Source organism: Chenopodium album, chromosome 9 (assembly GCF_948465745.1).
Source record: "Chenopodium album chromosome 9, dcCheAlbu1.1, whole genome shotgun sequence".
Classification (NCBI taxonomy): domain Eukaryota; kingdom Viridiplantae; phylum Streptophyta; class Magnoliopsida; order Caryophyllales; family Amaranthaceae; genus Chenopodium; species Chenopodium album.
Genome location: NC_137842.1, coordinates 2,966,690 through 2,991,514, shown reverse-complemented (window position 1 = coordinate 2,991,514; position 24,825 = coordinate 2,966,690). Strand labels below are relative to the sequence as shown.

The following is a 24,825-nucleotide window of genomic DNA, read 5'->3' as shown; positions in this document are numbered from 1 at the left end:
AACATCAAGACCCATATTTTCTTCTTTCCCGGCCCAACTTTATCAAGTTCCAAACCATTATAAATAACAAATAATTCAAAAAGAAACCCAGAAAACATCCCCCTTTTTTCCATTAAAGTTGATGGGAGCTCTTAACAATGACAAAAACCAGCAATTCTTTACTTGCTGAAAGAGAAAAGCGATAAAGAAAAAGCACTACTTTGGATTCATTGCCCCACTTCCTACACAAAGTATCTTCATCATCCTCTAAATCATTCATACAATGTTGTTTACCTCTTTATTCGCAATCTTGAACCGAAAGACCAAGAGACTGAAATTGTGGATACTACATACGGTAGCGGTGCCGGTGGTGCTGCGATATGGCGAGTTCCAGTGGGAGCAGAGCCGATTTAGGTTCACGGCCGCCGTCGAGGCGGATGACTCGAGCTCTTACTATGATTGATCCGACTAAAGATGAGATTCCGATTGATAGTGAACTTGTTCCTTCTTCTCTTGCTGTTATTGCTCCTATTCTTAGGGTTGCTAATGAAGTCGAAGTTGAAAACCCTAGGGTTGCTTATTTATGTAATCTCATCTCTTTTTCTCTCTTATTTTTTTGATCAATTTTGGAATTTATTGATTTTTTTTTATTCATATTTAATTTAATTTAAACTTTGTGTTTCAATTGAATTTAAGGGTATAAGGTTATTTGTTTTTGGTTATTGATTGAGATTTGTGAATTTTATTTTATACATTAAGCTTTACATTTTCCTCCTATTTGATTTTATTTTATAGTAGAATGTTGACACTATGTGATAATGATTTTCGCGAAAATGCTACTTTTGGTAAGTTTTAAGTATATATGAGTAATTAGTATATCACATTATAGGATTGATTATGAATTATGATAGCTCAATACAATATCTGACAAATTTATGACCAAATTTAGTGAGTTTGAGCACCAAAATCAGGTGATATTTTGTTTAATGCCATTGGTATTATTTCGTCTTTTGGAGTTGTGGTATATGGAGTAATACTGAATCATAAGGAACAGATAGTTTACTATATTGAACATAAAATGGGAATCTGTTCCTACAGTTGAAGCTAATCAGGCATAACCCGTTTGTCCAGTTGCTTATTTTACAGAATATTGCTGCATCAACAGTTTCACTTCTGCTTGTCTTGGTCTTTTTTTATGCAACAATGGTTGCTTTTATCATCAGTTTTAGATTCAGAAGTTCTATTGTTGTTCTATTAATTGGAAAAGTGTATCGGTATCAATAATTCTTCTCATTGTGGTGTTCCTTTTTCTCAATTGATGCTACTGATCAACTAGGTCGTTTTCATGCATTTGAGAAGGCTCATAAGATGGACCCAACATCAAGCGGGCGAGGTGTTCGTCAATTCAAAACGTATCTATTGCATAGACTTGAAAAGGTAGGATTCTCTCTTTACTATCTGTACTTGAAAACGTATCTATGTATTCTTAATTTTTTAATATTGATGTTGAAAGTGAGCATGAAAAGAAATAACAAAGAAAAGGAGAGTTTACTTGCTTGTCGTTGCTGTTTCATACATCGCACTGGTGCTGTATTCATTAAGCTAAAGCCTGTCGGTCATTTAAGTGGTTTAATGGGGTTATGGGAAGATATACTGTCACTGATTCGTATGTGATTCTCCTAATGATATATAGACAAATTATCACCCTTAATATGTTCAGTAATGTGGAACGTTTTTGTTAAGAGTTTACTGTGTCCTCTTTTCACAGGAAGAGGTGGAAACTCACCCAAGGACTAAAAGTGATCCAAGAGAAATTCAGGAGTTCTACCAGGACTTTTGTGAGAAGAACATTAGGCAGGGTGCACATACAAAGACACTGTAAGACAACCCTCTTTCCCTCCCCTCTGGCCCTCTCATATCCATGATTGTTATAGTGGGTAACAATCCTCCTAAACCTTTATACAGTGTTTTAGTATTCAAACTAATGTGGGACAGAGGAAGTACTTATAATTGTTAGTTGACCCTATCTAAGGTGAAATAGAGAAGCGTACAAACTGTTATAGGGTGTTATTATGCCCCAGTAGTACCCAAAATGAATTTTGTTGCTCATTAGGTTCTGAACTATAACTTTTTTTGTTGCTTTATGAAGGGAAGAAATGGCCAAGGTTTATCAGATAGCGACTGTTCTGTACGATGTTTTAAGGACAGTGGTACCCTATGCAAAAGTTGATGAAAAGGTTTGATTCATGCATTTTGTTTAATGTTTTATTTTAGTATTGATATAACCTTTCATATCATTAGTATCAGGTTAAATCTTGACATTCAAGTTTATTGCAGACAGAAAGTTATGCCAAGGAAGTGGAAAGGAACAGAGAGCAATATGAGCATTATAATATTCTTCCTCTCTTTGATATTGGAGTTAAGCCAGCAATTATGGAACTTCCCGAGGTTACTTACATTCTCCATCTATGCTTTTGCATTGTCCGTAACTGTGTAAATTAATGACGACATGTTTGTCTGAAACATCCAGATAAAAGCTGCAATTCTGTCTATACGCAATACAGACAATCTTCCCATGCCTCGATTAGCGTCTAGTACACAAGGGGATAACATAATTATGCCGGAGTACAAGGACAAGTCTATCAATGATATACTCGACTGGCTAGCATCCATCTTTGGGTTTCAGGTAAACATTGTCGATGAGGGTCTTTTCCATCTCTGCTATGGGCTCGAGGGAGGGTAGGCGTATTAATTTAGTTGGTATACAGCTTTAGACCTTTTTGAGTAGTTTAACCTATTCAATTTTAGCTCTAAAATGTTTTTTCCTCCAACCTTGCGAAGCAAGGCTTTTTCTGACGAGTCTTTGCAAGAGATTAGCTTGTATCTGATCAATTACATTCCTCGAAATCACTAATCAACATAATATTTTTTTGATATACCCTCAGTCAATTTAGTTTCGTTTACTCAGTGGAGGTCTCAATTTATACTGAGGTATCAAATTGGTATCCTGTTTTTTTCCTGAAATTAAGAAAGGCAGATTGGTTGATTGAATTTCCAATATTTGTTTCCATTTTTTTGTTTGACAAGAAAAAAGTATAAAAGCTCAGAAAAAGGTATTCAAGCAAAAGAAGGAACACTGTCCTTTAAAATCAAAGCAGGGATTATACCAATTTCTTTGAATCTCACAGTCCTGTGATCCTTGAAATCCCCCATTGTCATAGCCCATAACAGCCCCAGTTTAGTGACTGCCCCATAACGATCTAGTCTAATATCCTGTCATTTGTATTATCCCATTGGTCCTGTTATGAAGAATTATATAGTATCACCATGGAAATGTAACTCTTTGTGTCATACCTTCCAATTCGAAAGAATTAGATTTGGTGACAAATGCGATAAATCAGGGATTGGTCTTGATGATATAAATGAACTAATTGCATCAGTCATACCGTGTGGCTAATCATCTGTCTATTTTAGAAAGGATAGTATTGAGTATATCCTTCATCCTCCTAGTGAAACACAATTTGGAATGTGCGAATTGGTTTGTGTATGTAGTTTTGTACACTGGTTCAGTTAAGAACTAGTTTGGCTTCTTTACATTATACCATGTTTGTACTAGAAGATACTGTTGTTGAGGTAACACAGATGGCTTGCTTCTTCGGCCTAATAAGGAACTTCTATATATAGCAGTATCTTGGTTTCCAAAAAAAAAAAAAAAAAAAAGAAAAAAAAAATCTTTTGGCTCTGGTAATTTCTGCTCAGTCAATTTTGCTAGGAAGGGTGTCTTTTTGCCTTAAATAGCCGAGATGATACTCCCTCCATTTTTTTTAGAAGTGACCCTTTAGAACTTTTTGCACTATCCACTTTGACCAATGTTTGTGATTTATACATAAGAAAATAATACACTTGTGGGTACTTGTTGGAATCGTCTCAATGAATAGATTATTAATATTCAATTGTTATTATTTTTACTTATTGATAATTAAAGATAATATTGATCAAAGTTCTGCATCGTCATATGTGCCATGTCACATGTGGTATTTAAAAAAAAACGGAGGGAGTAATGGAAAATCAGATTTAATCATGTGCCAGTGGTGTACCATTCATATAGAAAATTCTTTTAAATTTAGATAGCAAGGTGGTTTGATGACTTTGATCATCAGAATATGTGTTTTGTGGTTCTGTCTATATGCAACCATGCATACATCATTTTTTTTTTCTTTTTTCTGTTTATTTGTGTTGAATAACCTATATATTTCATTCAAATGCTTTTATTTATTGAGATTACACAATCTGATAGTTGTCAATATCTGATGTTTCATTTTTTCTTTCTTTCAATCTTTCCTCTTTTTTTTTTCCTTTCTCTGTGGTAAAAGAAAGGAAATGTTGCAAATCAGAGGGAGCACCTAATATTGATACTTGCAAACATGGATGTAAGGGTCAGGAGGCCCGGGGACTATGAAGTGGTAGGTTAACATTTATTATTTTTAACTATTTTTAAGGTTTTGATGCATATGATTAATTAGTACTTAATGATTGAGGGATGCAGCTTGATCCTCAAACTGTCCACCAGCTAAAGGATAAGATTTTTAAAAATTATGAAAGATGGTGTGATTATCTTCATTGCAAATCGAATCTCAAGTAAGTTCTCTTGTCCTGTAGAATGGAAGAAATATTGTTTATCTAATGTACAGCCAGAATGTACTACCCATTCTCAAGAATAAGGCATATAGGTCACTTGTTGACTTGAATTTACGTGGAATTTTCAAGGTTTCCTCTTGATGCTGATCATCAGCAATTGGAACTTTTGTATATTGCACTTTATCTCCTTATCTGGGGTGAAGCTTCAAATGTCCGCTTCATGCCCGAGTGCCTATGCTACATCTTCCATAATGTAAGTAACTGGTGATCACACCTGAAAGTGTTTGGTTTAAATTTCTTTCTTCGGTTGAAATTCTCTATATAATAACAAAACTCCAATAGTGAATTTCCCAGAACCCACCCCCTCCCCCTAAAGCTTATTCATCCTCTATTTTTCATGAGTTCATGTTATTTTCATAAAATTCAAGTGTTCAACTGGTATGGAAGGGAGTATCTCTTGGTGCTTAATAAGTGATTTTCTATTTGTTTGCATGAAAGTACTAAGCAATAATAATGTTTTCAGGTCAATTGAACACTATGGTTTATCTCTAGTTCAGCAAAGATAAAATTATAATAACCTGAGAACACAATCTATATAAATCTTTCTTAAAAAGCTTCCTTAACAGCTATTATAATCATCCATAAACCATGATCCCCAAAAATATCCCTATTCTCATTTTGTCTCTATGGTTGTTTTTCTATATAAGGAAGGTCATGAAAAAGTATGGGAGGTCTTCTCAATTACACACACCACACATTTGCCATGAACATTAACAGAAATTATAACTCCAATATATGACGAAGGGGCATAGAGTGAAAATTCTCAATAATAAAATAGAAGGGTAATATTTACATTCCAAAAAATTGTTGTCCACCAAATAGAATTGTCAAAAGTACTAGGGGCCAACAAATAGAATTGAGTATGGGAATAACACCTAATAGAACTGTTAAAATATTTGCTGTTGAGGCTGTTTATTGCATATATAACCCTGACATGACTTTTTAATCTATAAAGAAAATTCTCTTTAGAACTGTGTTCTGTCACTGGAAGCCCATATATATGATCAACAAAAATGCTATACTGCTGATGCTTGGTCTGGAGGAAAATGTTCCATGCTTGTGTGTTGTGAGATTATATGGTATGTAAACCTTGAAAAAAAATTGAGTGATTTGTGATAATCACATTTTCCATTGAAAATCTTATCAATCTTTGACGCAATTCACGATCAACATTTTTTGGTTACCTCACCTTCTCTAAATTATGTATGTTATGTATTTCTAATGCATGTAGATGGCTAGTGAAATTCATGGAGTTTTGTATAGCAACGCATATCCAATCACGGGAGAGCCTTATCAAACTATGGAGCATAGAGAAAATTTTTTTCTAAAGGAAATTATAACTCCAATATATGATGTTGTTCGTAAGGTATGTTTTTTCTCACATGAATGTAATCTGTACTGTCCATATGCAAAATTCGCCCAAACGAATGACAGCCAATTGTTCAAAAAGGAAGCAAGAAGAAACAAAGGAGGCACAGCAAGCCACTCAGCTTGGAGAAATTATGATGATCTGAATGAATATTTTTGGTAAGATTAAAGGGCATATAGCGGTTTCTGTGCCGTATTTGATATTTCTTATAAACGGAGTTCTTTTATAGGTCTAAAAAATGTTTCAAGTTAGGGTGGCCAATGGATCGCACTGCTGACTTTTTTCCGAAAGAGAAAGAGACACATCCTCCAAGGACGGAGACACAGCCTAACAGAATGGAGAAACAGCTGGTAAAATAATGCTTACTAATATTGTTTCAACTCTGTGATTGTGATAATGAATTGCAATGTTATCATCCTGGACTGTGTTCTTCCAAGTATTTGTCAATGGCCGAGATGGTTGTTATTACATTTATTGTAAGCAAGAGAACATGGTGTGCAACAAGAGTGACAAGCAGATTGTAACATAGTAAACAAATTTCCGAATCTCTTTTCTGTCATGTCTTATTTTCTGAATAGTGTTGCTAAAATGATATTAAGTGATAAAAATGAAGTCAGATAAAGCATGGCACTGAAGTCATAGTAAACAACTACTATTCCAAGATTCTAACTTGTAGATTTTGAAGCAACAATTATGTACATCCGGTCTTGATGGAATTTTTCTGTTTTTTGTTGTCATGTTGATTTTTTAGTTCACTTCAGAGCATCTGCTATCCTGTTTCAATTGGAAATTTTCTTGTTTCGTTTTAGTTCCCTAGAGTGTGGCTGTGAAAATGAGAACATGATTGTGGAGTACTGGAATTAGCTTATATAAGTATTGGAAGCAATCATTGGACAACTTCTCTAAGAGGAATCTTATTTTAGGCATTGACGCATTGTCCTTTTTAACTAACATTTGATTGGAACATTAGGTTGATATATGAAGATTAAAATTGTTTTGTGGTGACCAAAAGCTTTATGTTGAACACACTGGTTTTTTATTGGTTAAAATTGTTTTATGCTCAAATGAAATTATTGTTCAGATTATTTTTTTGATCTAAGCTGAATTTTTGTTGGAACAACTTTTTGCTTATTTTATTAGTCTTACATAATGATAAATCGATGATAATAGAATTGTTATTGTTACAATTTTATTGTCGTTTTGCTTACAAATTTGAATCATCTTTAATTTTATTGCCAGTATAATCAGCATTATCTTATGGAATATCTGACATTTCTTCTTCTAAATGTTTGCATCTCAACTGTTGATACTACTTACAAATGTCTGTAAGTAAATTGATTTTTAGTGGCTGTTATGTTAACATTATCTATGATTCCGTAAATCCATCCTTTACTGGTCTTCCTACTTCCCTTATTAATTCGTCTTTTTTTTTAAGGGTATTGCTATATGCAACCCTTGATATAAGCATTAAATACATTTCTAAAAACATGTGTATATCAATGTACATAAAAAAGTAAATATTTTGCAAAAATAAACATTGTTCACACTGATCTACACATGTTTTTGTCATGAATTTCTAAATTTTCAATATATAGGAAGTGTATTTTTAAAAAAATAATATATAGGAAGTATTTAATGCTTATATAGCACTACCCTTTTTTTAATCAACCTGCTTGGAGTCTTTCTTTCTCAAACCAATTTTTTCCAAACTTAAAACCCAATTTTGCATTGCAATATCCGTTTTCCCACTCAAAATCGACCACTTTTCCACTTGCATCCCCCACTCTATGGATGTCTATATTTTCTTTAAATAGTTTTTTTTTTTTATAATTAAGTCCAAGAGAATAGGCCTTACTTGCCCAAGGAAGAAGGGATTCTTGGAGTTTTTTTTTGTTTGGTGTCTAAAAAGATTTCAGATTTCTCCACTGAAAGCTTCCAGTTTGGATGAAGGCATTTGTAATTTTGTATTGACTTTTATTTTGAGGAAGCTCAATACTTGTGAGGACATATAGGATACACATCATGGTTATGGGTTCATGACACAATAATTGGTTTCATGTAATATAACTTTTCCTGATCTAACTTGTAATTGAGATTTTTCTATGCCTATGTTTGGTATTATATATATATATATATATATATATATATATATATATATATATATATATATATATATATATATATATATATATATATATATATATATATATATATATATAGGGAGGGGGGGGGGGGGGTTATATATTAATGTTACTTATAGGCAGAAATTCCAAATTTTCATGTCGAGACACAAACTATCATGTACAGGGTCTTCTGCTCATGCATTTAATCATGTATTTTATCATGTACAAGATGCAAATTTGTAATGAAATACATGTCTTCTTTTGCAGAGGCATGAGCATGACCATCAGGATGCTATTGGTAAGAGGAAGCCTAAGACAAATTTTGTCGAAATGCGTACTTTTTGGCACCTTTATAGAAGCTTTGACCGCATGTGGATATTCTTCTTACTTGCTTTTCAGGTAGCTTCTGAGTACAGACTTTGTAATTTTTAATATTGAACATTTTTAGTATCTAGTAATCATGAAAATTGAAGATTCTGATAGTATAGTTTTCTATTATTCTAATTTGTTTGCAGACAATGGTTATTGTTGCATGGAGTTCTTCTGGTTCAATTACCTCAATATTTGATCCAGATGTATTCGACACTGTTTTAAGCATATTCATTACTGCTGCTTTCCTCAATTTCATGGGAGGTACTTTAAATGAGCAATTTGTTAATTGAGTCTATATTATCTAAATTGATGATTGATTAATGTGATTATGCTTCAACATCTCTACTCTTTAAATTCTACCTGGGTTCTGATTGGCTGGTCATGTGTTTCTTGCTGGAGATGTAAGTAGCTGTGGGTATGGGATTTAAGTCCAAACTGGAAAATGACTTCTATTGTGAGGTTTGGATTATCATGGTAGTGTGTATGTGGATGCATTCTCCCTCGATTTATCTCAGTAATCCCGTATACAAGCTTTCCTTCCCTATATATGGTCACAGAAGCTCCTTATAATTCTAACATATCTATGATTTCCTTAAATTTTCTTCCCTGATTTTCTGTATTTTTTTTTTGTTAAGCTTTCTCCACTTAACCCTAAGCACTTTCCCTGTATCCATGAGCAGGGGAGTGCTCGAAGGCTGATAATGCTCATTCGCAGAGTCATTTCTAAGTCAATGATAGGATCATAGTGATGGTTATTATCTGCGTTCTTTGTTTAATTGGCATTTTTCTTGATGAATTCTCGATAAATGATGGAAAATTATTGTGCAGAAAGTCTTTCCTTTTCACATGCTGGAGGGTTTTCTTCTAGGATTATTGTATGTTTAATGTCACTCCCTCCGTCCTCGAAAGAACGACCCATTTGGCCTAATTTTAGTCCCAAAAAGAATGACCCATTAGCATTAAAATACCCACCAATTTGCAACAATATTTGTGCAAAATTAGCTTCCCCATATAAAATTTTGTTTTTCCATGTACTTTTATTACTATCTCTCTCTACTTTTTTATAAACCCCATGTAAATTTATCTTTCCAATGTACTTTTACTTCTTTTTATTTAATTTTATTAATACCCGCGAAATCAACCCAAATGGGTCATTCTTCAGGGACGGAGGGAGTAATAATTAATGTTCTTTTCACTTCTTATGTGCAGCAACGCTGGATATAGTTCTCAGTTGGAAGGCTTGGGGGAGCTTGAAGTTTTCTCAAATACTGCGATATCTCTTGAAATTTGTTGTTGCAGCTATGTGGGCTATAGTGTTGCCTATAGGCTATACCAGCTATGTGCAGAATCCAGCAGGGCTCGTACACTTCCTCACAAGCTGGGCAGGAGATCTTAGGAGTCCTTTATTTTTCAAAGTTGCCATTGCCTTATACATGGCTCCTAACATTTTGGCTGCTTTGTTATTTTTCTTTCCACCAGTACGAAAATTTGTGGAAAGATCGAATTCACGTATCATTATTCTCATTATGTGGTGGGCTCAGGTAAGCATATTCTGCATCTTTCATTCTTGCATTGTTTATATTTTTTCTGCTAACCTCTTGCAAGCCACTGCTATTTTGCAACATTGTTGAACTTCATTTTTTTTGTTGGTACAGCCAAAATTGTATATCGGAAGAGGCATGCATGAAGACACATTTTCCCTTCTAAAGTAAGGACACTTTGTATTGATGTATTTAGGAGAGATTAAATGACTTCAAATTTTGTTGTTGATCATATCATGCTCCATGATTTCTCTAGTTATTTGTACAATCTATGTTGTGTTGTTAATTATTATGCTCTTGCTTGTGGTACACCATGGAAAATATCAACAATTTTCAGGTATATGCTGTTCTGGATCTTGCTGTTAATGTGCAAGCTGGCATTTAGTTACTATGTGGAGGTAAGTTTGGCTCAGTATGAATGTGCTATTGCATTTTTGCCAATAAAGCATTCTTGGTTGTTTAATGCATGAGGATTCATTGAGCTGTATAGTATTATTTCTCGATTTTCTAAATATTCTCTGCTATTCTGATGTGGAACTTTGTCCCTGTACTAAACTGCATTCCCTTGAATAAGTTTCTTTATCATTGATTATTCAATATCTCTTTACTATAAATATTTATTAACTAGTCTTGTGATCCATGCAACACATAAGCTGTCTCAGTAGAAGAAAGGGACAAAGACAGTGATAACGAGAGAGGGATGGGTAAGGGGAGGAGAAAAATTAACTTTAGCTAAGGGGATGAAATAGGAGAAGGAAATTAATGATCCTCACTACTCATTATATATTAAAAAAAATTCAAAAATAGTGGGAGAATTTAGTAGGAGATACACATATGACTTTGGGTTTGTGTTTTTATATAATAGGTCTGAGATCTTAATTAAAACTTCTAAATTACATAATATAAAATCTTGGAATCTACTTCAGTCATGTTGCTAATAAATAATGAGTACAAAGAAATCGTGTCTCCTCTATCCTTGAGCCTCCCTCAATCATCCCTTCCAAAAAATTATAAAAATTACTTTCTTGCTATGATAATGTTGTAGGAAGTTTAGATACCCTGGAATTTGTTGAAGGATCGGAAAAAATTATACTTTTATTATGCTCAAATTTTCAAGTAAAGTTCAATTGAGTTCTAATACTTCATAATTGGTGCATAGATCTTGCCATTAGTTGGGCCAACAAAGCTAATATGGGGTATGAGAGTTGGTAACTACGAATGGCATGAGTTCTTTCCTAATGGTAAGCTTTTTCTCGATTTTTGTGAATACCATGATTTCTTGTTTAGATGGTTCACTATAAACTGATTTCAATTATATTTGTTGTACATGCAGCGACACACAATTTTGGTATTATCATTGCTATATGGGCTCCAGTTGTTCTTGTAAGTGGTTCAGAAGTAGATGAAATGTTATACTTTGTTACATTTTGGTAGTTTCTGTGGTAACTTAATATTATACCCTTATTTTCATGTTTAGGTCTATCTTATGGATGCACAAATATGGTATGCTATATTTTCTACTATTGTTGGTGGCATCCTTGGAGCTTTCAGTCACTTGGGCGAGGTTTGTGCTTTTATTGTCAATATTGTAATGCAACATTAAATAGATGTTTTGTCCATGCTCTATATTGGTGAATTTATCTTATGAAAGAGATAAATTAAAGCAGAAATTGCTGTAGTGAAGCCTTCGCTTACTAAACTGGTGCCTAGATTTGAACCCATGAGCCCTCAGTTGAAGTACTCCCTCCATTTTTTTAAGTTCCCTGGTTTGACTTTTCGCACTATATACATACTCAACTTTGACCAATGTTGCATAAGAAAAAAAAGTAGTCATATGGTCGCTTGTTAGAATCGTCTCATTGTTTAATTTTAAAAAAATTTACTTTCTATAATTTATACTCGTTGACAATATAAGATATAATCGGTCAAAGTTCCACATTAGCATAAGTGTCTAGTCAAATTGGGGCATTTAAAATCTAAAAAACAAAAGGAAGTATCTCCATCCTCTGATAAGACCAGCACATGTCAGTTGTTGAGTTGTGATTTGGGTTGTTCTATAGTTCTACTTATTCTATAAAAAATTTGAAGTGAAAACCAAAAAGATGAAATATTTGCTAATTTGACACTTTGTTCTCCTATATAGATACGCACTCTTGGGATGTTGCGCTCCAGATTTGAATCCGTGCCTATAGCTTTCAGGAAACGCCTTGTACCAAGAATGAAAAGGGAAACTCATCATAGCCCAGAGGTAGTTTCATTTTATCAATGATATCTGAGTTGTTTACTCATGTATAATATAATCCATGTTTAATATCTTTCATCATTAATATATTTAAGCTAAAATACATATAATGTGTAGGAAGAAGATAGGGAGGCTCGGAAAAATGTTGCAAAATTCTCTCAAGTGTGGAATGAATTTATACATTATTTGCGGCTAGAAGATTTGATCAGCCACAGGTTGGTCATCTTGCTTGAGACCAGATAATTAGCTTAATATGTCGAATCAGCCTAATTTCTTTTCATTTTATTTATTCTTCTACTTAACTTTCTTTTCTACATAGGGAGAGAGATTTGCTTCTTGTACCATACACATCAAGTCAGGTTTCAGTTGTTCAATGGCCTCCTTTCCTTCTTGCTAGCAAGGTGTGCCCTTTCACTAACTATTTGTGACCTTATTATCATATATGTATTTGTTTCGACTTTGATGGTTGTATTGCTATCTTCTCTGTGATTCAAATGTTTAACAGATTCCTATAGCACTAGATATGGCGAAAGATTTTAAGAAAAAGGACGATTCTGAGTTATTCAACAAGATCAAGGATGACGACTACATGTATTCAGCTGTGATTGAATGCTATGAAACCCTTAGAGAAATTCTCTTTGAGCTTTTGGATGACCGGGAGGATAAACTGTAAGCTAGTTGTTTCTATTCTACCATTGGCCTGTGTTTTAACAGAGAGCAGCTTCCTATAGAGTTTTAAAATGTTACAAGAAGTGAACTTGTTTACTAATTCTTTTCATTTGTTTCAGAGCAATTAGACAAATATGTGAAAAAGTAGAAACTAGCATACAGGAGCACAAATTTTTAGCTGATTTTCGTATGGCTGGACTGCCTTTTCTTCATGCCAAGTTGGAGAGGTTTCTGAAATTACTGGTGAGATTTTTCATTAAGTTCATCTTCGCCTGACTCTCCCTCCCCTTTGCAGTATTTATTTTAGCATTTCTGTCAATATTTTCATGATGAGTGCCCTGTGTGGAATGGCCCGACAAAAAACTGCTCTCTGCAATTGCAGACTTGCAGTTGCAGGAGTTTGGTTGTGAACATCTGAGTCCTTGAGTTTTGTGCATTGAGTTGATGGTGATTTTTGATGTTGGTGATGTATTCTTTATGCTCTTTCTCACAAGATTGCATATTTTACAGCTGAGTGACAGTGATTATACGGATGAAGACCTATACCAGTCTCATATAATAAACGTTCTCCAGGATATTGTGGAGATCATTACACATGATGTCATTTACAATGACCTTGGGTAAGCTCTATGAAGTCCAGTCTCATATAATAAATGTTCTCCAGGATATTGTGGAGATCATTACACATGATGTCATTTACACTTGCCAATGCATAATTTCAACCATTAATGACTGTAATCGTCAACAAGTAAGGTTTAAAAAAAGTTACTATTTTGAATATACATTGAGATGAAACTAACGAGATCTCACATGACTGTATATCTTAAGTGTAAATTACCAAAGATTGTGCAAAATTCAAAACTTTGCAACTAAATAAATAAAGAACTACGTTATTAGATCTAGCAGTCAGAAAAACTTTGGATCAATTGGTTAACCGGATTACTTATGTTGTTCTTGATGTTCTAGTATCTTTAAGAAGACTCAAGGCACTCAACAAGACCATCAAATCAATGATGATGGCAAAAGAGAGCAGAGGTTTGAAAGGATAAACATCTCACTCTTACGTAATAAATCGTGGAGGGAAAAGGTATTCACATCTTACTTTTTTAGTACCAGATATATTCAGATATAACCCTTTCTTCCATCCCCCCAGGTTGTTCGGCTACATGTTCTCTTGAGTGAGAAGGAGTCTGCAATAAATGTTCCTACAAATCTGGAAGCACGCCGACGAATGACATTTTTTACTAATTCATTATTCATGACCATGCCATCAGCTCCATATGTTCGCAATATGGTTTCCTTTAGGTGAGACCTTCAAAATAAGCTTGTAGTTCTTTCTGTACTTTAGTTGTTTGATTTTCACTGTTGTTTTTCTTCTTAAAATTTTAAGGCATGAGGGAGAGAATACTATACACTTCTTTCATTTTTACTTGCAATGTTTGGAGTTTCACGCTTGTCAATGCACATTATATATATATATATATATATATATATATATTTTATTATATGCTAGTAAAATTTATAAAAGACTTTTTAAAGGAGAGTGTGTAAGTAGTGTCAAATTCCAAATGTTATAATTATATATTTGCAAGTAAGAGTGACTATGTAGAAATAATAAAAGTGTGGATGTACACTGGGAATAAGATTATACAAAGTAGAACAATAACATTACATATATAAATTTTATATTTTACTTTTAAGCCCGTTCAATGCATGGGCTTGTGTAATAGACCAGATTTCCGACTCCAAGATTAACACAAAAAACAGTAATTTAAGGCTAAAAGCTTGAGTAATTAATTGCTAATGATTTTGGAATACAAACTAAGAAGGATATCTTTAGCTTTAGGCTATAAATCTCATGAAGAACTCACTGAACTCACTTAATTCTGGATAATTCAACTACTAAGCTTACTACTACATTTATACTCGAACTTCTAAGGAACAATTAACCTTCATGTGACTACTTAACCAAAATAGCTAAACCAACCTAAGACCTTGCTACTGCTTGTTGCTTTTTCCCTAACTTCTCTTTAATGAGTTTTGCACTTAGTTCTTGGTGCTTGTTGACTCAAGTCACCCTTTTCTTTGCTTCTGCTGTCCCCTTCTCATCGGTTGCCGCTTCTTGACTGTTGACCTTCGTATGGTGATACATCACAGCTTGAAAGTTACAAATCCAATATAAGTGTGATGTTGACCTCAAGAAGAAACTGAATCTTTTCTTCCTTAGATTCTTCTTTGTATCAGGGCCTAATTTGCTAATACTTCACCATAAGGCTTGTTTTTGGGTCAGAGTTTTTCTTTTCATCTTTTTAATTTTTTTTTAAATTTTTTTATTTATTTTTTTTGCTGGTTGGAGTGGGGTCCTGTGGATGGACTTGTTGGTCTGTTGGACCTCTTCCATATAGCTTAATTTATACAGCCTGTGATAATCAGGCGATGATCCTAAACTGATTTCGATTGTTTCCTTTGTTTTAAAAGTAACAATCCTTATCCATTTTTCTACAAATCAATTAATCATTACTATTTCTTTTCACATATTATAGTGTTTTGACCCCTTATTACAAAGAAGATGTTCTCTATTCATGGGATGAACTTCACGAAGAAAATGAGGATGGAATTTCAACCTTATTCTATCTGCAGAAGATATATCCAGGTTAGTCATAATATTGTCTCCTCTGTGTTTCGTTTTCTATTGGCCTCTCTAACCTTGCCTTGGTTGGTGGAGCTGAGCCTACATATATTTGTTTTGATCCTTCTAACTGTGCCAATGTTGGGAGATTTTGTGGTGAACTCAGATCAAAGTTAATAAATAAGATAATTAATCTGCAGAATTAACAAGCAATTAAGGAAAAGAATTGTTTTCTTTGGTTTAAGAGAATTGCAGTAAAAGGGGTTACAACTGAGCATTCGAGAGGTTCAACTCTCTCCCAAGCAACCAAATACCAACTTCCTGAATGAAATCCTTCTCCATCTTCTCTCTTATTCTTCTTCTTCTTCTTTTTTTTTTTTTTTTTTTTTTTTTCTTTTTTTCCCCTCACTATAGTGATCTCAACACACATAATTATTTCCTCACACCACTGCCACCTCTTTCTTCTAACAGAATACAGGGTTCTCCCCTATTTGCCCTTATCCCTATTTTCTGCATGTCAGCCTCGCAGTTGCTGCATGCAAGTTCTTGTCTTATTTTATGGTTATTGTTTCTGTTGTTTTATTCTTATATGTTCATATTCTGTCTTCTGTTCCTTCACTAAGTTCTGGCTTATGATTGTATTTCTATGTTGGGAACTTGGGATCACTCCAGATGAATGGAATAACTTCAGGGAAAGAGTAAATGATCCAAAACTCGGATATGCTAGCAAAGACACCAGGGAGTTGGTTCGTCATTGGGTATCTTATAGAGGGCAAACACTAGCTAGAACAGGTGTGCATAACATGCTGATTTTTATTTTTCTCTTTGTATGGGTTGTAGCTGTCTCTCAAGCTTATCTGTTTGTGTGCTCTAGTTAGAGGAATGATGTATTATCGTCTGGCTTTGGAGCTTCAGTGCTTCTTGGAATATGCTGAAGATACGGGTATATTACTCTTTAATTTTTCAATTAATTTTTGGAATTATTAGCAACGAGTATAATGTATAAATTATGACTCAAATCTTTTTTTTTTTACCTGACAGCTATCTTTACTGGCTACCGAACCATTGAGAAAAGTGATACACATAAGAAGATTTTTGAATATTCTCAATCTCTCACTGATTTGAAGTTCACTTATGTTGTCTCTTGTCAAGTCTATGGTAATCAGAAAAAATCTAGTGATGCTCGGGAACGAAGCTGTGCAAATAACATACTAAATCTCATGATTACGTAAGTTTCTTTTACAAGTGAATTGTAGTTTAAATAGGGTATGAACTCCCCACATGTTTTAGTAATGTAGTGAGTTTGTAGGTACCCATCTTTGCGTGTTGCTTACATAGATGAGAGAGAGGAGAAAGTTGCTGAAAACAACGGGAAGGTCTATTACTCTGTTCTGGTCAAAGGCGGTTTCAAGTTGGATGAGGTATGGAGCTTTCAAAGATGTTTCTTTGTGTACTAATCAATCTTTTTAGGTTATCTTAGCCCTGTTTCTGCATTTATTATGGCAGAAACAGATTTATGTCACCGGAAGCAAAAGATAAACCTGCACAATATTTCACAAGTTCTTTTTGCAAAGCCATAAATTTCATTTTTATTTTAAGAATTATACAATATTTTACATCCTACTTGCTTGATTATTCGTACTTTTGTCTTTTAAAAAAAGATGAAAACCCTTCTAGTATGTGGCCAGGGATAAGATAATATTTCCTCATTGTATTTGTATCTTAAATCGCTAGTACAAGGTAATTAAATAGTATGATGATCCTGTCATAACCATGTTTGCTGAATCTTTATTTTAGCATTATTTGTATTGCACAATGCCTTATAGTTCTATGTTTTTATTTGAGCTCTTGGAGTTTTTGTATGCTTGGGAAAGAAATTAGGTATTCTTACAGAGTAACTCAGTTCCCTGAGGGCTCTATATATCTGGCAAGTGGACTGCACTATCTGGTTTGATCCCTGATAGAAATTTTAGTTTTCAAGTGTCCTCTATTTCTGATGCTTCAGTATTGTGTGATTCATTTCCTAGTTTGTGACATAATCGTAATTTGACTAAGTTACATGTGTTTTAGGAAATATATCGGATCAAGCTTCCTGGTCCGCCTACAGAAATCGGTGAAGGAAAGCCTGAGAACCAAAATCATGCCATTATTTTCACACGTGGAGAGGCCCTACAAACAATAGACATGAACCAGGTCAGTCATCATCCATTTATCAGTTGATGTCCCCTTTCTGACCTCTGACAAGGGGCTGAGAGAGGATGGCTGGGTAGGGGGCTTGGGTTTATAGAGTCTAAAGACCCCAAAGTTACTATATAATCTAATGACAAAGGAAGACTTTGAATATATGTTCAATTTTATATGTTATTTTTTGGTATTTGATTGGATGAATTGGAAGCAGGAATTGAAGGGATAGGTTGATGTGAGTGGGTACTGATAGCTACTAGAGTACAGAGGATGGTGTAAAGTATAAGCATTGCATTGTATTGAACACAGGAGAATTGCTTATTATGATTAGATAGAATTCTAAGCTTATTTTTTTGCTCTTTTAGTTTTCCTCCTTGACCTTATGTAATTAAAAGAGAGTTTTAACTACTTACACACTTGAAACTTGAAAGGATAAAAAAATGCTTTTCAGGAAACTGTCTATGTATCCTATGTGGAGTACAAAATTACTACTGTAACTTCTGCCAGAAGTAATTGTTACCTTAATCATGGTTGTTAGAATTGTGATTTGAATCTTAGAATCTTATTATTATATGATCCAAAAATATGTGGCTGGTCTCAATTTTAAGTAGGACATTTTATTCCTATCAAGATAAATATTTGAATTGTTAATACAAATTTATGATCCAGTGATACAGTCCCTACAATGACTACTTGAAATGATAAAATCATTCTTACATGTTATTCACCAATTATTTCTATTAATGATTGTGTTTGTTTTATAATTTTGTTCATCACAACTTTCAAATCTATGAGATTGGGTTAGAGGATAATTTTTTAGTACTTTAGAAATCAAGTACGAATTCCTTATAATATTTTGAGCAAATATGTACTCCCTCCGTCCCATTATTTCGTGCCTATTTCTTAAAAAACACGGTAATTAAGGAGAATGGTGGAAGTAGTAGAATATTCTATTGGAAAGATAAAAAGTAGAAAATATTGTATGGGAAAGATTAAAAGTAGAGATTATTGTATGAAAAAAAAAAAAAAAAAAAAAGCAAGTAATGATTTTTTGGGTATATGTGTATTTTGTATGGGAAAGATAAAAAGTAACTAATGATTATGGGTTATTTTTAGAAACAGGCACAAAATTTTGGGACACCCAAAATGGAATACAGGCACGAAATTATGGGACGGAGGGAGGAGAAGCTTACAATTTTATCACTCATTCCTACGATTTGATACTAAGCAGCCCTAACTTGGGGCCATTATATTACGGAATTAGCCTTACATGACAAGTAATTTTGGAAGGGATAGTAAATCCATCAATTTTTTTATTTATGTGTTTTTTATATATATATATTTTTATGGATGGGATTTAGCTGTGCCTTTTCAATTTACTGTGTTTAAGTATGCTGATTTTTTATAAAAAATAAATAAATAACTATATTCTATATATAGGACACTGACAATGTTGTTGGATTTATTTTATATTTTAATATGTTTAAATACAAGACATGCCAAGACTATTTTTTGGGTTTTCATACCTCTCTTTCTATATTTGTGTCACAGGATAATTATTTTGAAGAAGCTTTTAAAATGAGAAATGTTTTGGAAGAGTTTCAAAAGTCACGTCGTAAGCGTCGAAAACCTACAATATTGGGTTTGAGGGAGCATATTTTCACTGGAAGGTAGGCCTTTCATCCTTTCTCTACAACCATTTTATGCAAGAACATTAGATTATAACATGTTTGTGATTCTGTTTGTGTTCATATTTCAGTGTTTCATCTCTAGCGTGGTTCATGTCCAATCAGGAGACTAGCTTTGTTACCATTGGTCAGCGAGTCCTGGCCAACCCTCTGAGGTAGCACTGCTTTTGGTTGAACTCCTTGTGCCAAGTTTGAACTATGTTTTATATATATATATATATATATATATATATATATATATATATATATATATATATATATATATATATATATATATATATATATAGGTTCATTATTGTCTGATATGCAATCCTTTGGCTGATGCGTATTGGCTTTTTGATTTTTCCTAAGGCTTTGTTCTCCTCAACTTATTTTCACTTATTTAGATTTAATAAGTTTAGATAAGCACACTTCCACTAAGTGTAACTAGTGCCACGATCTTGACCATAACTGTGTTTATAACCCTGGTTCCCGCTTAAGATTAAGAGCCAATGAATCATTTTATATATGGGCTGAATGAGGTGATCATTCCCTCTTTAAAATCTGTTTAAATGAGATGTCCAGTGCCAATGGAAGCAATGAAATTAAGCTTTGCTTAACTTATATTTGATGAGCTGTAAAGGCCTTTAATATCAGTTGCCACCAAGACAACAATCGATGCTGTCTATGCAAGTTGATACAGGCTGGTACTCTGAAATTAAAATCACTAAAGTATCAACTGTGACCTCTTACATGACAATGCAAAAAAGTAGGCTCTCCGTCAATTGAATGTCTTCTTAGACTTTGTCACTTAAGAGTAATTGTAAGGAATTTAAATTTTGGAACTTTTTTTTAAAAAAAAATTGAGGGACATAGAGTTGGTATGACATGAGATATGAAGGGAGATAGCATGAGAGAGAAATATTCAGTGGAGGAGCCCACATCACCGAGATGGGTGGGGTAAACCGGTAAATTTTCCATGCAAGGCAAGATGACAGTTATTTATGCAATGACCAAAGCAATTTATAGGACAATTATTTGAGGATGGAGTACATATTTCAACATTTGACCTTTTAGGCAATCATGACCTCCCATGATTTAGTTCCCTGAGCTATAAAATGGACCTAATAAAAAATGGCTTAATAGATTAGTATGCTTGTCACTTTTGGTGAAGCTGCAGGCATTCAACACTTTTCAATTGCAGGGTCTTAACTGGAACAGTGTCTCGGTATTTCAAGGGTAAGGCTGAATACATTTAACCCTCCCCTGCGTTTGCAGCAGCCACATGTGAAGCACTTGGGCATTGGTTATTATTTTGATTCATATTTTGATTATGATTCAATATATCCTTAGTTAATTGCTGAAAAGCATACACTTTGAAATGTTTTGTATCACTGTATGGCACAAACCAGAGTGGGATTTTTTTAGTAGAGCCTACAAGCATTTGGATGGGAATATTGCCTCCATAGACTATGAGTTTTATGACCATACATTTTCTCATATCCATCAGTTGAAACCTCAATACCATTTGATAATGTCTTGGAGAGATTTTTGGGATGTATCTTCTTTGTGTAATGGCTACAAGTAGGCCTAATGTGATGGTTTAGACATGCCTGACTGTGGCAACAACCTGCCAGCTTAGACTTATGTCTGATTGTGTCACAAGTCTGTCAGGCTGACTGAAATTTGGAACTGTGATCCTGAAGAGAAAAAAAGGTCAAAGTAACCAAGCCATAACCGATCATTCAAAAAAGCCTTAAATCAGGAGCCAATTTCTTATTTTTATGATTATTTTTCCTGAAGTTTAATCTGAGGTCATCGCATTGAATGTTCTTGCAAAGGCAGTTACTGGTAAGAGACCTGATTTGATAATGTATGGATGTACATTTTTTTTTTTTAAAAAAAAAAAGCGACATTCAGGATCTTTGGTCGTGTTAACAAATGATAGAAAACACTGTAACACAACTGCTACATATTGAAGTGGTAAGTAAGCCAGTTGTTCAATAGCCAAATAAGTGTGTTCAATCTGCAGCTTAGCAGCTCAAATTCTGAAAAAGTATACCATAGGTGGATGCTTATTCAGTTATGAGATTCTGTCACTGACAAATTTCTCTGTTGTGGTTTATTAAATAGTTACCATATCATTGCTTATGTCTCCAACCAAGACCAAACCTTTTGTACTTACCAATTTACTTGCTGGCTCATTTCTCATCAATCATCTGCAATAAAACATAGAAAACATCTTTATGGTTATATAACTTTCTTATGTTTGATTTTCTGTCATTTCTGAACAGGGTACGTTTCCATTATGGCCATCCTGATATATTTGACAGACTATTTCATATAACCAGGGGAGGAATTAGCAAAGCTTCAAAAATCATTAACCTGAGCGAAGATATATTCTCAGGTATGTCTTTTTACATCTCAAAAACAGAGATTTTATATCTGTAGCCTTTGCTAATTTCCTTTAATCTTCTTAGGTTATAATTCAACCTTACGTGGAGGTTTCATTACACACCATGAGTATATTCAGGTGGGAAAAGGCCGTGATGTTGGAATGAATCAAATATCCCTTTTTGAGGCTAAAGTTGCCAATGGCAATGGTGAGCAAACACTTAGCCGTGATGTTTATCGACTTGGCCGCCGATTTGACTTTTACAGGATGCTTTCATTCTACTACACCACAGTGGGCTTCTATTTTAGTAGCATGGTATGGATCCCTGACAATTATTGAAGTGATTAATGGTAACCAATTTGTAAAATTGTGATTTTCTTATCTGAAATTCATATGTTGAATAGTGAGATGGAACCAGTCAACATACTATGGGTATTGTTCTTCAAATGCACTAAGAAATATTAATATCAGGGAAGTCATTTTGAGAGAAAGTAGGTTAGTCTAACGCCAGTGAAGTTAAAATGAAATAATACACATCCTAAAAATCATTTGCTTGTCATTCTTTGCTCAAACTGTATTTTACCCTGATAATGGGCATTTAGCTAGACTTGACAATTTGACATGCTTGTACTTTTCTAGCAGTTTCTGTATTATCTTCCCATTTTGTTTAATTAGTGAAAATTATTGGAGAAATTGATCTAGGCTGATGGAGTTTAGGAGGGACTTGTTTGATTTGCATTTAAAATTTATTGCTTCGGATATCTCTATAATATATCTCATCTTGTTCCACATCTCAGGTCACTGTTTTGACTGTATACATATTTTTGTATGGACGTCTGTACATGGTATTGAGTGGGCTAGAGAAATCGATCATAGATAGTGCAACAATAAATCAAACCAAGGCCCTTGAAGAGGCTCTAGCACCACAAAGTATGTTTCAAATTGGTGTACTTTTAGTACTTCCAATGATTATGGAAATTGGCTTGGAAAGAGGCTTTCGAACGGCAATAGGTGATTTTGTAATCATGCAACTTCAGCTGGCTTCTGTGTTCTTTACCTTCCAGTTAGGGACAAAAGCACATTACTATGGAAGAACTATCTTACATGGAGGTTCCAAGTATCGAGCGACAGGGCGTGGTTTTGTTGTTTTCCATGCAAAATTTGCAGACAATTATAGGCGGTATTCACGAAGTCACTTTGTGAAAGCTCTGGAACTTTTTATTCTTTTAATTGTTTATGAAGCCTATGGGGACTCATACCGCAGCTCAAATCTCTACCTTTTTGTTACGTGGTCCATGTGGTTTCTTGTCGTCTCTTGGCTGTTTGCTCCGTTCCTCTTTAATCCATCTGGATTTGACTGGCAAAAGACAGTTGATGACTGGACAGACTGGAAAAGGTGGATGGGAAATCGTGGTGGAATAGGTATACAGCCAGATAAAAGCTGGGAATCATGGTGGGATGGAGAACAAGAACACCTGAAGCATACAACTGTGAGGGGACGGTTCTTGGAAATAGTCCTCTCTCTCCGCTTCTTCCTTTACCAATACGGAATCGTGTACCATCTTGATATTGCTCATGGAAGCAGGAGTGTCTTGGTACTATTCTACCCCATGTATTTATTTTCGTTATACATTGCTGCAGGTTACATCTTGACTTTTATCTGTGATTTTATTCTGATAGGTCTATGCACTTTCTTGGGTCGTCATGGCTACTGTTCTTCTTGTCTTGAAGGTAACATAAGCAAGTTATCACCTACTTTCCCTCTTGTGTTATGCCTAGGACATAGTTTCAATTATTTAAAATTTTGCAACTTAAAGCTTAAACGCAATGATTGATAATTAAAAGGTGGTATTATGAGTTTTTTTCTTTAATAATTTCCTTGACCATGGGTTCTGAAGCAAATAACATTCAGTAAAGTACATGATTTCTTCTACAAGCAAATATTTTCTTTTTACATGTATTTCTTTTTATTCTGCTTATGAATCTAAATATTATACCGCCTATAGTAATTTTTCAATGGCTATTGCTCTTGGCATCAGATGGTCTCGATGGGAAGGAGGAGATTTGGTACTGATTTTCAGCTAATGTTTAGAATTCTCAAAGGACTCCTGTTCCTTGGCTTTGTATCGGTTATGACTGTACTGTTTGTGGTCTGCAACCTCACCATAAAAGATCTCTTTGCTTCTATCCTTGCTTTCTTGCCCACCGGGTGGGCTATGCTTCTAGTAAGTTATACTATCCTTTTCTTGTCTGTTTCGTTTTCTTGTTCTTATGAATCTATGATACTATTGCATATGTACCACACATACACACTACCAAGCACAATGCAATCCCAAGACAGTGCTGAATTGAATTTCTAAGTGTGACAATCTAAATAACCTCTAGCTGATTGTACCAACTACTATGTCCTCATGCCATCCAGATTGTCTATGCAAGTATTAATGCATGAATTCAAGATATCAATCCTTTTTTTAATTCATGCCCATTTGCTTTCTCAGTCCAAGCTTGTCTTTTGACTATGAGTTTCCTACCATAAGCCTAACAATTGTGCCTACTTGTTCTTGCCCTCTTCAAGATTGGGCAAACTTGCAGGGGTTTGTTGAAAGCTTTAAAGTTCTGGGAATCAATTAAGGAGCTCGGCAGAGCCTATGAATATGTGATGGGACTGATAATCTTTATGCCCATCGCTGTATTGTCGTGGTTTCCATTTGTTTCCGAGTTCCAAACAAGGTTGCTGTTCAACCAAGCTTTTAGTAGAGGTCTGCAGATTTCAATGATTATTGCAGGGCGGAAAGATCATTCCACCTCAGATATGCAAGGCTTAAGGGTGGTTGACTTGTAAATTGTAATGATTCTTGTAGTAAACAATTTTTATTTATACTACTGTAATTTCTCCCACTTTCTGTAATGCAGCCATTATTACTAGTTTATGTTCAACGTCATCAGTAAGGTTTTGC

At 34.3% G+C, this 24,825-nt stretch overlaps 1 protein-coding gene across 2 annotated transcripts; it reads left to right on the top strand.

Moving 5' to 3' along the window:
- Positions 1-24,825, top strand: LOC145558251 (callose synthase 7-like). 2 transcript variants are annotated; one of them, XM_081619424.1, is made up of 42 exons: positions 1-564; positions 1,316-1,416; positions 1,748-1,857; positions 2,129-2,216; positions 2,317-2,427; positions 2,510-2,665; positions 4,353-4,442; positions 4,526-4,617; positions 4,747-4,870; positions 5,909-6,043; positions 6,128-6,204; positions 6,276-6,396; positions 8,437-8,568; positions 8,685-8,802; positions 9,751-10,082; positions 10,197-10,249; positions 10,420-10,480; positions 11,242-11,323; positions 11,416-11,465; positions 11,560-11,646; positions 12,226-12,330; positions 12,442-12,539; positions 12,644-12,725; positions 12,830-12,993; positions 13,113-13,236; positions 13,504-13,613; positions 13,960-14,080; positions 14,147-14,298; positions 15,537-15,646; positions 16,295-16,414; positions 16,497-16,565; positions 16,664-16,850; positions 16,932-17,043; positions 17,693-17,815; positions 19,358-19,476; positions 19,566-19,649; positions 21,768-21,880; positions 21,954-22,183; positions 22,666-23,463; positions 23,549-23,599; positions 23,908-24,093; positions 24,444-24,825. In XM_081619424.1, exons 1-42 carry the CDS (start codon positions 360-362, stop codon positions 24,708-24,710), a joined length of 5,850 nt encoding a protein of 1,949 aa, XP_081475550.1. In that variant the 5' UTR covers positions 1-359; the 3' UTR covers positions 24,711-24,825. The 2 variants fall into 2 exon arrangements, with proteins under 2 accessions (XP_081475550.1, XP_081475551.1); XM_081619425.1 differs by lacking the exons at positions 1-564; positions 1,316-1,416; positions 1,748-1,857; ... (4 more) ...; positions 4,526-4,617; positions 4,747-4,870 and adding an exon at positions 5,605-5,756.